This window comes from Thamnophis elegans, chromosome Z, assembly GCF_009769535.1.
Source record: "Thamnophis elegans isolate rThaEle1 chromosome Z, rThaEle1.pri, whole genome shotgun sequence".
NCBI lineage: Eukaryota > Metazoa > Chordata > Lepidosauria > Squamata > Colubridae > Thamnophis > Thamnophis elegans.
In genome coordinates this window covers 23,393,894-23,407,124 of record NC_045558.1, presented here as the reverse complement: position 1 = coordinate 23,407,124, position 13,231 = coordinate 23,393,894, and the positions used below count along the sequence as shown (strand labels likewise).

The 13,231-nt window shown below is 35.3% G+C and overlaps 1 protein-coding gene across 1 annotated transcript in view; it reads right to left on the bottom strand.

Moving 5' to 3' along the window:
• Positions 1-13,231, bottom strand: part of ARHGAP21 (Rho GTPase activating protein 21) — a 93,500-nt gene that overhangs the window by 18,264 nt on the left and 62,005 nt on the right. The window contains 4 exon segments of the mRNA XM_032235418.1: positions 329-365; positions 464-563; positions 655-816; positions 3,750-5,676. Of these exon segments, the coding sequence (XP_032091309.1) occupies positions 329-365; positions 464-563; positions 655-816; positions 3,750-5,676 (2,226 nt within the window).

Below are 13,231 nucleotides of genomic sequence, written 5' to 3'. Positions count from 1 at the left end.
GAATTACAGAAAAGGCCTGCCGTATATCTCAATCAGTTGGTTTTCTTTTAATACACAAGGAAGTAGTAACAATTCTAAAGTTAACTACAGAGTGTGCCATCCTATCTGTAGCCAAAAAGGATTTTTTCATCAAATGCTAGCTAATTTTTTTAATTGGCAAAAGTCAGTAACATCTGTCCACTAAGCTTGGACATTAATTAAAAAAAACCTCTACCATTAAACTTTAAGCCGTCTATATTCGCACACACCTAGGTGCAATTTAATGTTTAATCACACAATATTAATGTTATTTACACAGCAGATAAATATTGAAAATAAAGTAACTGACCTTAATTTCCTTTAAGCTCGGTGCATGCTTTATGGCCCTATAGATGTAAGGTAGATATTTTAGAGAACATTTTTATTGAAATTCCTAAATAAAACATCTAGTGATGCACATTTATATATTTATAGGAATTCTTACCTTTTTCCTTCTTTATAATCATCAAGTCCTTCATCATAAGATTTGGACCTTTCATTTTTTGCAGGGAACTGATCATCTAGGACACTAGTTCTAATTGATTCTGTAAGCAAAGCAAACACAAAAACCCCATATTTTAAAAATAAGCAGGTTTTGTTGAATTTAGCCAAAACAGCTTGAAACACTATACCAACCATGGCCAGAAGACAGTTGACGTCGAATAAAAGGTACAAGAGCAGTACAACTCAAAGGAACAGCACTGGTGGTGGCCATTGCTCGTGAAGGAGGTGGTGAAATAACAGCAGAAGCTGGAATGTGGGTGATGTCCAGGTCAATACTAGGACTGGTCAGTTCATCTACAAAAAGTATACAGCAAATTAGTATAAAAAGAGTTGGCTCAATATGGGGAAAATAGGAGGGTCTTCAGGAGTATCCAGAATACATGTTGTTGTAGCATGATGTCCTGAAATATACTGAACATACTGTATATGAGAGCTGCTTGCAATTATAACAGTAGAAGTACCATTCCTTCTTCCTTTAAAGTTTAAGAATCTATTCATTAACAACTATATTATCATACGCAAAATATAAATGGTTGCATTTGCACAAGATTTGGACAAATATTGAATTGAACAAAGACTGAACTGAATCAATACAGTGTCATAAAAAAGCTTTTAATAATAGGGTCATCTATATTTTAAATAAAAGAAATTTGTCAAAATAATCAACCTTTTAGATAGATCAATCTTTTTAATAGAGAGAATGTCAACTAGTTGGCATAAAAATATTTAAAAATTAATGCAATAGTAAAATAAAGCTGTTTTAAAAGTTCGCCAAAAACAACAACCCTATTTATTATAATGAACCATCAGCAAAAGAAGGGAAATGCTATTATTACAGAAAATCTAAGTAAGAAGCTAAAATTACCTAATGCACCTTTTAAAATAATCAAATCCACAACATGATTTCTGAAATATCAACATCTGCTATGCTACATGCTGATTATAGCTTCTAGTAACTGGTGATATGATTTGTCATAGGCTGTACATAACCAGCATCTTGTAGTTTCTATTGCCACCAGAGCTATCCTTCATATTCTAAAGCATAAATGTTCTGAAAGCTTCTCAGAGTTGTAGAAATTGCCAAAATCTAAAATAGTTCCACAGCCATTTGCAAACAGTGATTATTTTTATTGTATGAACAAATATGCACATATTGCATTGTGGTTTCAAAGCAATTGGTGGCTCTGATTTAAGGAGACGGGGTTTATAACTCAAGTTTTCTAGTTCGCACATGCATACACCAACTTGCAGACAAAAATGTCTAATCTTTTCTAACCTAGGTAGATTTAGTAATTCTATGATTCCTTGTGAGTGTGGTTTCACAATCTAAATTAAAATATTATTTTCTCTCTCATATACATACAGATGTAAAATGTTTCAAAACTGCTGCTTTGAAAGCTTAAAAGCATGAATTAGGTTATTTTATTTAAACAACTGTAATTTATCAATGCTGACTTTATTTCTCAGACTTTAAAAAGCAGGTCCCCAAAATATATCTATAAAAAAAGAAAAATTTCTTATTAAACTCTAAAATAGGTTCTTATTATATTTTCTCAACGTAAGCTTCTAGAAATAATAATGAAATGAGGCATATTTTTATGCTTCAAGCTTCATTCACATTCAATATCTTGACCAAGAAATGCTTTATTTGGAGCAAATCAAGTCATACTGTAGACTATGCTTTTGTATTGCAGTGTTTCTCAGAATAACAGCATTTCTTTTTAAAGAGGTATACAGAATCCTTAAAACCAAAGCTAGTTATATAAATCTGAAAGTAAAAAGGTTGATAAAAATTAGTTCTATTGTACCATCAGGCAGAGAAACATGTTTATAGCTCCATCAGCTGATAGGCAAGTTCTTGACCCAAAACACTGTCTATTTGTTCAAAATATACAAAGCAGTATTCCTGCAATGAGCTTCACATTAGCCCATCTGCAATGAAGTAGAATGTGAAGGATATAGCTGAGGAAGTGATAATATCCTAAGAGTTGTGTTATTTCATGGCCTCTTTTTCACTAGCCAATAATTTAGATGTCCATCTTTTAGATGTCCATCTTCAGTTTTTTACTAAGAAAAACTAATCAAATTATGTTGAACAGACTCTATTTTTGTTTCAGTATGTTGTGTGATATTCTGATAATGGTATATCACCACCAGTTAGACAAAATCTTCTAAAAATCATGAGAGTTAAAGGTCAGCTTTAAAAAGCCTCTTGATGTTTTAAAAGTTAAACCAAAATTTTATTGTGAGGTGGTCACAGAGTATCAAATTTCCAAATGAACTTTGTATCAGATTTTTTAAAATATGTATAATTCAATATTACAATTAGGGCAACTTCTCCATGCACCTTACCTCATAAAATCCAAGGGACTTCAGTCTGTCTTGCTGAAAAAGAAAACCTTTGAGAAGCTTAAAGGGGCTTCCAAAGTAGTTTACAGCATGGTAGTTTCTGCTCTCCAAAACCTTAAACCCCTATGGGATATTCTCCTATCTATTAGATATGAATATAACTATATATTGCTTATAAGTATCAGTCAGAGGTGACATGAGAAATGATTTTAAAACAATTATTCTGGCTCTAAATCCTCATATGCACTTTGTGCAATATTCATGAAAGCAGGTTGCAAAACAGAAATAAGGCAAACTCCAAAGTCTTTGTAAAAGCAGCCCATCAGTGAAGTCAGGAATTTTTTTTTTGAAATGGCTACAGTATTTCAAAAGGCTTCAAACAAGAAGTCAAAATAATCGGCACAAATTATCAGTTACCCAATTAAGAAAATGTAGATGGCTGTGGTGTCCACATGCTGGAGAAAAAAAGTAAGACATTATTATTGTTTCAAATCTTTATGATTTAAAATGAATTTGAAGCAATTTAACAATCTTACATTACAATTAAGGATACTGAAAAACCATGCTACATATTAGCCATATTAGACCTCAAAAAGGGAAAACTGGGATCGTTCTTCACTGGTTTTCCTCTACTGTAGTTATAGTCTTATTTATGTATGTATATTAGCCTTGGACTAAAACGAAAACGTGATCTGAGAATAATAAGCTGGTAGAATATTTAAGGATCCTAGGAGGCACCGTGGAGTTTGAATTCATTTTTAAAATTATTGTTTAGAAAACTAACCTACATTGAATAAAACTCTGTATTCGTGCCAAAGGATTAAATGAAAGATCCAAATATGTATCAAATTCAAAGAAATAAAAATGGTTTTGCTCACCTATGAAAGGAATTGATGCCAAGGAATCATAAGGTGTGCAGGAACAAGAGGCTTTCCTTTCTTCTATTTTTCTTATATGAACTTCTCGCCGTGCATCATTGGGTAACCAACAAGTGGTCTCAGAGGCAGAGTCCTGACCATTTACAGCTAAAATATAGGACTGATGTCGCAAAAGTTGTGGAGTTTGATGGCCAGAAGATGACTTTTCCCGCAAAACCACTTCTTCGTTTGTCTCATCTGTTGCTTGAACTTCAGCCTGTTTTATAGCTTCAGTTTCAAAATTTTGAATCTTTTGTCTGACAGAAATATCTAAATTAACCAAGGTAGTTAAGTGCTCGTTAACTTGTGGGACAAAATTGACAGAAGCTGTATAGGAAACGGGGGAAACATTAGACTTGCTTATGTCTAGTTTGGGATCTGGTGGACTTTCTGCATGTTTACTTGATTGGTGAATTGGCAAGCCACTATAGTGCACATAATTAATTTCTCTTTGGTCTGTGGCTGTAGCACTATCCAAACTCTGATTAGAAGGAAATGATGGCTTTGCTGCATAATGTACATGGGTCTTCAAAGAACTATTTCTTGTGCTTCTAGTTGTTGAGCGAGGTGATCTTTCCTGAAAAGTGGTTGTAGAGTTTGAGCCTCCAGTGGTTGGCAAATCCTTGGAAGGCTGCAGCAATTTTACATCAGTTGAATTTTTCTGGAATTGAGCAAAAGGTCCTAAGACTCGGTTGCTTATTTGTCTGCCACCTGAAGGATAAACACCAGGAGCCACAGAATAAGTTGAATCACTAAGGGACCCCTGAAACATACGTTGCCATGAAGATTCATAATTACCTTGACGATCATTTTGATCAGTAAGTCCAGTACATTCATGTGTAATTTTTTTGGCTGTGCTTGAATCTGCAATAAAGTCCTCACTGTGAACATTTTCCACTACTTCACCTTGTCTGCCTAAATAGTTCCAGGAGCGTGCCCTATGACTTCGAGGGCTGATAACTGGTGAACTTAAAGTATCTTGCGAAGCACTTCTTGGCCACCTTTTGATTAATACACTATCCTTAACTCTTTCCTGGGATATACTCCTTTGCCGAACAGATAGAGACTGTGTGCTCCTATCATGAGAGGTGCTTCTGCAGCGTACCTGTGAGCCAATACAGAAATCTATTGAATGTGGAGATGTGCCTCTTAAACTATCTAACCTCTCCTGTATGGTTCTGAAGCCATACTTGGGAAAGCGTTTGTTATCAATATATTCTTTGTAGGTTTTGTAAGTTTTCCAGTCTATATTACGACGGGCACTTGGAGAAGTATTGTGATTAATATTAACAGAGGGAGAATCTCCACCCTGAGCAGGAGAACTACAACCTGAAGCTCCTTCTGGCTCTCCTTCATAGTTTCCAGAATCATAGGCTGTTTCTGGGGAATCTGTTGGTTTTGTAAGTGGAGTCTGAGGAAGTACAATGGCAGTGGACATTGGAGAGGAAGGTGAAGTGGTTCGTTGTTTTGCTTTTAGAGAGGTTTGTTCCTTGAAACTGTATTTTATATCTTCTGTCTGATGTGATGGACTAGTATGATTTGTTCTAACTGATGAAAAGTCTACATCATTCTCGGAAGGCACAACAACTGTTCTTATGGTCTCGTTACAAACACATACAGCTGTGTTAGATTTTGCAATATCTTTTGGAGATGGAGGCACTTGTATTTCCTTTCTGCAGGCCTTTTCAGGTTGTGCTAATGTTGGTACAGCTCTACTCTTTGATTGCTTTCCCAGTGATAAGTCAGGAGGTGCTTTCTCCATAGGTAATGGCAGGACAGAAGATGGATATATTAATCGAGGATAACTTATTGGTGGAGGCTCAGGTATGTAAAGAGCATCACCAGTGTAGGCTTCATTGCCTTTCTGGTAGGCATCCTGGGAATATGCCTGTGCACAGAAAATTTAAAAAGAAATTAAATCACTTTAAGTATTTAGTGGAAAACTATCACACTATTTCAGAGGCATGAACATGGTAAAGTTAAATTCCTTGACAGAAATGGACTTCCTATTTAAAAAGAGTGAAATAAGTGCTCTCTACTAAGGGTTGTTTCAATATATATATTTTTATAATTGTTTTCCATAGATAAAATGTGCATTAAAAGTCTCCAAAAAGAAGTATGTTCTCGTTATCTTCCCCCTCCCCCTCTCCCTCTGTGTGTGTCTGTGTGTGTGTGTGTGTGTGTGTGATGTGTATGTATCAAATTGTAGCAAGTATTGCAAGTGAAGAAGAAAAAGACAGATTATAAATCTAAACTATTTTTCCACCATGACATTTTAAAATTTCTTCTCCCTCCCCCCCGCTTTGATTTTTTTTATATCTAGAGACTAGGTTCTATAAATATCGACAGGTTAAATTTGCAGTTTGTTGTCACATAGAAACAGCAAGAAGCCTCTGCATTTGATCCATTGGCTTTTCTAAAAGGCACAATTCCTGTATCTAACATGACTAGACAGTGGCAATGTCTTTGTTGCAGCCAACGCCCACCCTCCCTCTGAATAAACTTACATGTTACTTATATAAATTCCATACTCTTCACAGTAGTGCCATTTTTTAAACTCAAAGATATCCTGAACGTACATTATTGGTAAGCATTTTCAAGCACTCCTTAAGCATGAAACAGAGTCTGTCTTAAGGTGATTTTTCCTTATATACTTCATCATTTTCAGCTAATACTTTAAAAACATGATTCTTAAAAAACATTTATCTTAAATTTTGCATTATTTCTTTTATATTACATTATTTGTATAGCTGTCAACAATAGCATATTTTCAAGGTCTGGCCAGAAATTGCAAACACTATTATTTTATACTTTGCTACGACTTTCTGAAGTAGTAATTTAAAAAAAAAAATTAAGAATTGACAATGCAGGAATCCTTTCCTGATGCTTTTAAAATAAACAAACACAGCTTGTGTGTGATACTGTAATACAGCATTTCCTGCTCAAACCATAACATGCTCCATTCAGAGAAATCAACATGCCCTGCCTTAGCATTAGACAGGTTGTACAAGCCTAAATGCAATCATAAACATTAGATCAAGAGCAAGTGCTAAGGATGAAAAGGCGACCCGTTTAAAACACATAGCTTAATAAATTTTACAGCGAGCAGTAATTAAATGCAAACAAAGTATTAGAAGCATTTTCTAAAAAAATAATAATAATCCAAAATTCTAACACAGGCATACATTAAAGTGATAACAGGATAGCTATTACAATTGAGATTCAGCTAACCAGCAGATCTAGCTTGCTTTCAGCAACTTGCAGGCTTTAACAATCCAGCTCCTTGCAAATTTACGAAGAAACACATGCCTTACAAAAAATCAGAGAAATGGCTACAGTACACTCTTACCAGTGCTCTGATATCCTTTGAAAACTGCAGCTGGCACAAAACAGGAAAACATAGTAAAAGCTGCCTATATATGTAAAGATAGAATTATGTTGTCATATTGAAGCCGAATATACAGCAAGCTAAAAATACAGCTACACCGATTTCTCTGGAAGGTACCAAGACGTATGAGGTGCACTGGAGTGCACACAATAACTTCAGCCTCCTTGTGAGCATGTCAGTCTCAGGGTTTGTTTTTTAAATACCTGCTTCTTGCATTTATTCCCTAGCTTTCCAGAAAAAAAGAAGACATGTTTGTGCTGTGTGCTTCAGTGCATCTTTCGTGCTGCAAACGGAGCCCTCTGCTTGTGCCACAAGGCATCCCTTCTGCTACAGCAACATAACAGTCTTTCATCTCCTCTGAGCTGCTACCATCCCTGCTTCCAGATGACGAAACAAGGGCTTTATTATGCATTTTAAATCTGTGCACCCCTTCCTCTCATAAATCTGAACAGAGCCACAAGCTGTCAGCTGACTCTACATCTGACATTAGAAAGATGATTTCAGAATAATTTTCATTAAAAAAAACACTCCCACCATGTGATTATTTTCATTTTTTATATCTTTGCTGTTCCTTCCCTGACAAATTAGGAATTAGCTGTGTTTCAATTGTAAGGCATCTTTGCATGTATTAGTTATACCAGAAAATATACATTCTGCATTTATGTGTTTCTCAGAATAGGAAAGCAGATACACTGGAAAAATGCATCTAGAAAATTAAGCAATAGTGCATTCTAAGGAAACAACATACTGAGTGATATGCTAAAAGATGCCTATACTGCCTCCCTAGTCTAATGCAGGTTCAAATATTTATTCTTAAACCTGTGTCTTTGCAAAATTCTGAAAAACAGGCATTTAAAAAAGGTTGAAAAAAGGCATGAAGCTGTGAGGCTGATATAATCACCAGCTGCAAGCCATTTCCTGATTCATTTCCTATTAGCACAAAGGGGAATATATTAAAAAATAAAAAAAATCTTTAAAATATTTAAGAAGATGTCACGTACATCTGGAGCTAAACATTTTGGAAATCAGGATCTTTTAGAGGAGGCAGCCATAAGAAATTTAGATAATTTGTAATTTAGGTAATTAATCAATAAGTTATTGATGATAATAACAAATTTTGATTATTTTTCTTAAAAACTCAAATATGGTCATTCATTATTTCAAAAGAAAACATCATATACAGAAAAATATATAAATCAAAGTCAATGTTTTACAGTGATATCAAATATCAAGTTCCAGGTATAGATACAGCCTTTATGTTTAGATGATAGAATTTGCAGAAATGGCAAAATTGGCCTGATCTAGGTAATACAACAAAACTGGAAATCTTTTGTAGATCTTTTGCTGACCCCCTCCCCCCTTGGGATTTATAGATTTGCTGATTAAAAAGGTTTAATGTGGAATATATTTGTTAGTAACTGTTGCAGAAAAGTCACTTTTGTATATATCTTTCCTTTTTATTGCACTACTTTTCATGGCTTTTTTGTCTTTTCCCCCCCCTTAGTTTTACCTCATATAAATTCATATTTATCTTTTATTTCTAGGTAAATCTCCAATGGTTAAGGTACCAAGAGAGAAGTCAGACGACTGTGAGTTCTAATCCTGCCTTAGAAATAAAAGTGATGGATGACTTTAGGCCTGGATGACTTTAGGCCAGTCACTCCCTTGAAATCTGATTCACTTCCCAGTTGTGGAGAAAATAGGAGGAGAAATGAGTATTAAATATGTTTGCTGCCTTTCACTATTTATAACAATAATAAAAGTGTGATGAACATTCTAAACAACAATGCTCAACACTGAATAGACAGCCAAGATGTCACAAAGGCGCTTTTTTTTCAAGAGGCAACTGGACTTTCTGATTTTTTCTTTGAAGACATTTTGCTTCAAAGAAGCTTCTTCGGCTCCGACTGGGTGGTGGGGAATGGAGGGATTTATACCCCACCATCCAGTCAGAGCTGAAGAAGCTTCTTGGATGAGAAGCGAAACATCTTCAAAGAAAAAAACCAGACAATTCAGTTGCCCCTGGAAAAAAATCACCTTTAGGACAACTATGATCTGGATGACTGAGAATCTCCATAGGCATACACCCAAGATATTGCATTGGAGTTTGGATTGGACAAATGTGTTAATCTTACCATAAACAAGGGGAAAATAGTGAAAAGTAACAGAATCAAGATGCCCTGTAGAAATAGCATCAAAAGTACGGATGAAGAAGATCACTACATATATCAGGGATCCTTCAAGGTGACTACACCAGATACACTGAATTCAAGAAAAAGTTTGGCACAGGTAATCCTCGAATTACAACCACAATAGAGTCCAAATTTATGTGGCTAAGCAGAACATTTGCTAAGTGAATTTTGCCACATTCTACAAATGTTCTTGCCACAGTTGTTTGTGAATCACTGCAGTTGTTAAATTAGTAACAAACAGATTTATTAATGAATCTGGCTTCCCCATTGACTTTGCTTGTCATGAAGGAAATGACCCTAGGGCACTGCAAAGATCATAAATGCGAACCAGCATCTGAATTTTGATCACATGACCATGGGGATGCTGCAATGGTTGTAAGTGTGAAAAATGGTCATAAGTCACTTTTTTCAGTGCCATTATAACTTTGAACAGTCATTAAATGAACTGTTGTATGTCAAGGACTACCTGTAATAAATACATCAGAAAGTAAAGAAGACCTTAAAGTCCAAACTAGGTGGCAGAAATACCATCAAGGTGATTAATACCTGGGCATTCTAGTCATTAGATGTACAATTGAAAAACTGGATTAGATTCAAAATATCAACTGGAAGCCTTGAATGGGAAGACCAGAAACAATAAACCATCCCCTTCATCCACATAGCAATGTTGACAGACCAAGGAGTATTGGTGGTGGTGGTGGGTGAAATGTTGCCAGAACAGTGGAAGGAAAAAGGCCATTGGAAGACTATCTGAAGGACAGTGAAAAAGATTCGCTGAAGCTAGGACACCATGAAGGCTTACTGAATAGCAGAAACCAAACTGGCCTTTAAGAAAGACCAAATGAAGCCAGAAAAGAGACATGGCAGCGCCAACTTTACATAGCCTGTTCATAAAAAGCCAACAGGCAAAGTAAATAACAACCAGATCCACCAATGGCTAAGGGCAGGAAAGAAAGAGACAGCTAATTCTGACAGAATAAAACTAAGCCTTAAGGGGGGGAAAATGCATATAAAGCCAGAATTAAGACGACAGCAGCTGACAGAAAATGCCCTCTCTGCAAAGAAACGGAAGAAACAGTGGACCACATCATTAGCTGCTGCATGATTGCACAGGCTGATTACAAAGTAGCAACATAACAAAGTAGCAACAATGGTGAATTGGAATAGCTGCTAGAAATAGTGTTTTGTTGCAAGCAAGATCTGGTGAGAACACAAAGCAGACAAAGAAATAGAAAATAATGACACTTGAATTATTGTCACCAGTTTTAGACTGTGAATCTCACTGCACACACAAAACATTTGTTGATTAGAAAGACAAAAAAAGAGGGTCTGGACAGTGTTGTTGTAGCAATACCTGTAGAGAGCAAAATAGAAGAGAAAGAACTGGAGAAAATCACAAAATACAAAGTCTTGCAAATAGAAACAGAATGGCTTGGCCAAAAAACAAACAAAACCCCAGTGATAGAACCAGTGATAAAAGAACTCTTGGGTGCAATTCCAAAACATCTGGAGCATCTGAACACAATCTGCATTGACCCAATAATTTTCGGTCAATTACAAAAGTCAGTTTTACTTGGAACAGCTTGTATCTTGCAATAATATTTTTAATATTATTCAACAAAAACATTTCCCAGGTGCATGGGAAAGACTCAATAGGCAGGCAAAAATGCAGAATCCAGTCTAAACGACTGACTGTGGACCAACCATAAAAGAAAAAATGTCATGAAATCACAAACTCTATTGGATATGATGTTACCAAATCCCATCAAGCCAAATCCCATGTTCACCATCCCTAAAGATACAGGTAGTTCTCGACTTACAAGTTCATTTAATGACCTTTTGAAGTTATAACAGTCCTTTAAAAAGTGACTTATGACCATTCTTCACATTTATGACTGTTGCAGTATCACACTGGTCATGTGAATATTTGGCTGCAACTGACTCATATTTATGAGGGTTGCAGTTTCCTGGGGTCATTGATCTTCTGACAAGCAAATTTAATGGAGAAGCGAGATTCACAATAACTGTAGTAAGAATGGTTGTAAACTGGAGCAAAATTCACTTAACAACTGTCTCATTTAGCAACATAAACTTTGGGCTCAGTTGTAGCTGTACATTGAGGAACACCTGTAATGACTGTTGATGTCTGATGTTAACTCTAAGACTTTAATATATTGAAAATACAGTGGGCATAGGATTAGGTTGTGGATTATTAATGTTGTATGCCACCTGGAGTCACTATGTGTGAGTTGGATGGATACATAAATTTGTTAAATCAATCAATCATTACATTTTGAAACCTATATTTTGAAGCAAAATTTTGTATTTTGAATGTGTTTAAAACCAGCACTTATACATAGACTACCTAAATGCATAAAAATTGAACTTTTTAAATCTTTTTTAAACGTTAAAGACATATACTCGTGCAAAGTTTAGGTAGATGTTAGGTCAAATTGGTTGGATAAATAGAGTTGTGGGAATTCATAAACCATAGGCCTCTTTTGCATGGGGAGAAATGATTATTATTGACATATACATATCTTGTTTAGTTCTGTTCTCTCCCCCTCTTTTCTTTGGAACTTTTATTTTAACGTTGTGAATAAAATAAAAAAATTATTGAAAAAAAGTTAGACCCATACTTTTGCAAAGTTTAACTTAAAGTAATCCATTAAAAAGCAAAAAGAGATAGAGAGAGAGAGAGAGAAAAAGAGTGAAAATTACAGCATTTCCTCTTTTGAGCCTTTCTGAGGGAAAATAAAAGGTAGTAAAAGCTTTGGACTCCTATGTACAAAATTACTTAAGGCTAATTCCACCACCCTAATTTTATTTTACTTTGAAATATTTTTGTAAACAGTAATGACTCAGGATGTTAGCATGACCCAGACTCTAAAAGCCTACATTATAAAAATACTTCATCATTGTATGATGAATTGTTGACGTGAGCAAGAAGAACAAATTAAGGGGTACATAGAAACCACTCATTAAAAACCTTTCTGCAGACTTACCAGGCCCAAAGCTCTCCGGATCATCCTAAGTATTCTAACAAGCTGAATTGGCAACCTTCATATATTGTATTGAGGTAGACAAAAAAAAAGCACTTTCAATTTGGCTCCAATTTTTGATAATGAGGAAAGATTTTTTATGATTCAGGCTTTCAATGTCTGGGTCATGATAACACTTCAATCTTTATACTTGCTTCAAAACTTAGAATAACAGATGGTAAAACAGTCTCCACTATACTTAAATAGGATGATTGATTCATGAGTGCAGAGTGTCTTGTCTTGTCTTCTAGGCCTTTCTTATGGAGGCCCAAGGATGGATTTTACATCAAAACAAATCAGCCTCCATGCTGCTTGAACAAAACTTCTGCTTCTGCCCCAAAGCTAGTTAAAACCAAGTTAGGCCAGAAGGTTTCTAGGTGTTAACTATAATGATAGGTGTTAACATAGTGATATTGTATTGTGTTTTGTTCATTGCTGTAGGTAACTAGGGTGGTTGTTGGTTGTTGGTAGGTTGGTTGTTTACTGGCAAAAGCAAACATAGAGCTAATAGACCAACATCTAAAGAGGGATTACTGACTACCACCACTTCTCTTTTTCTGTTGCTGGGTCATGGGACAAAACAAAGAGCAGATGAAGGAAAGGAAATTTCCAATATCACTTCTAACAAATGAAAGCCAAGCAAAAAGAAGTGGTTTACCTATTAGAAGTATAGTCATAATCTCAGTTTACATTAAATTTCAGCAAAATTTTATATTCAAATTCTGTAAGTATTTATCTATCAAAAAAGTGAAAGAATAATCTACCTGAAACTTTTTGTATGGTAAAATGGAAGGCAAATACGTTTTTCTTAGTTCAAGAGGA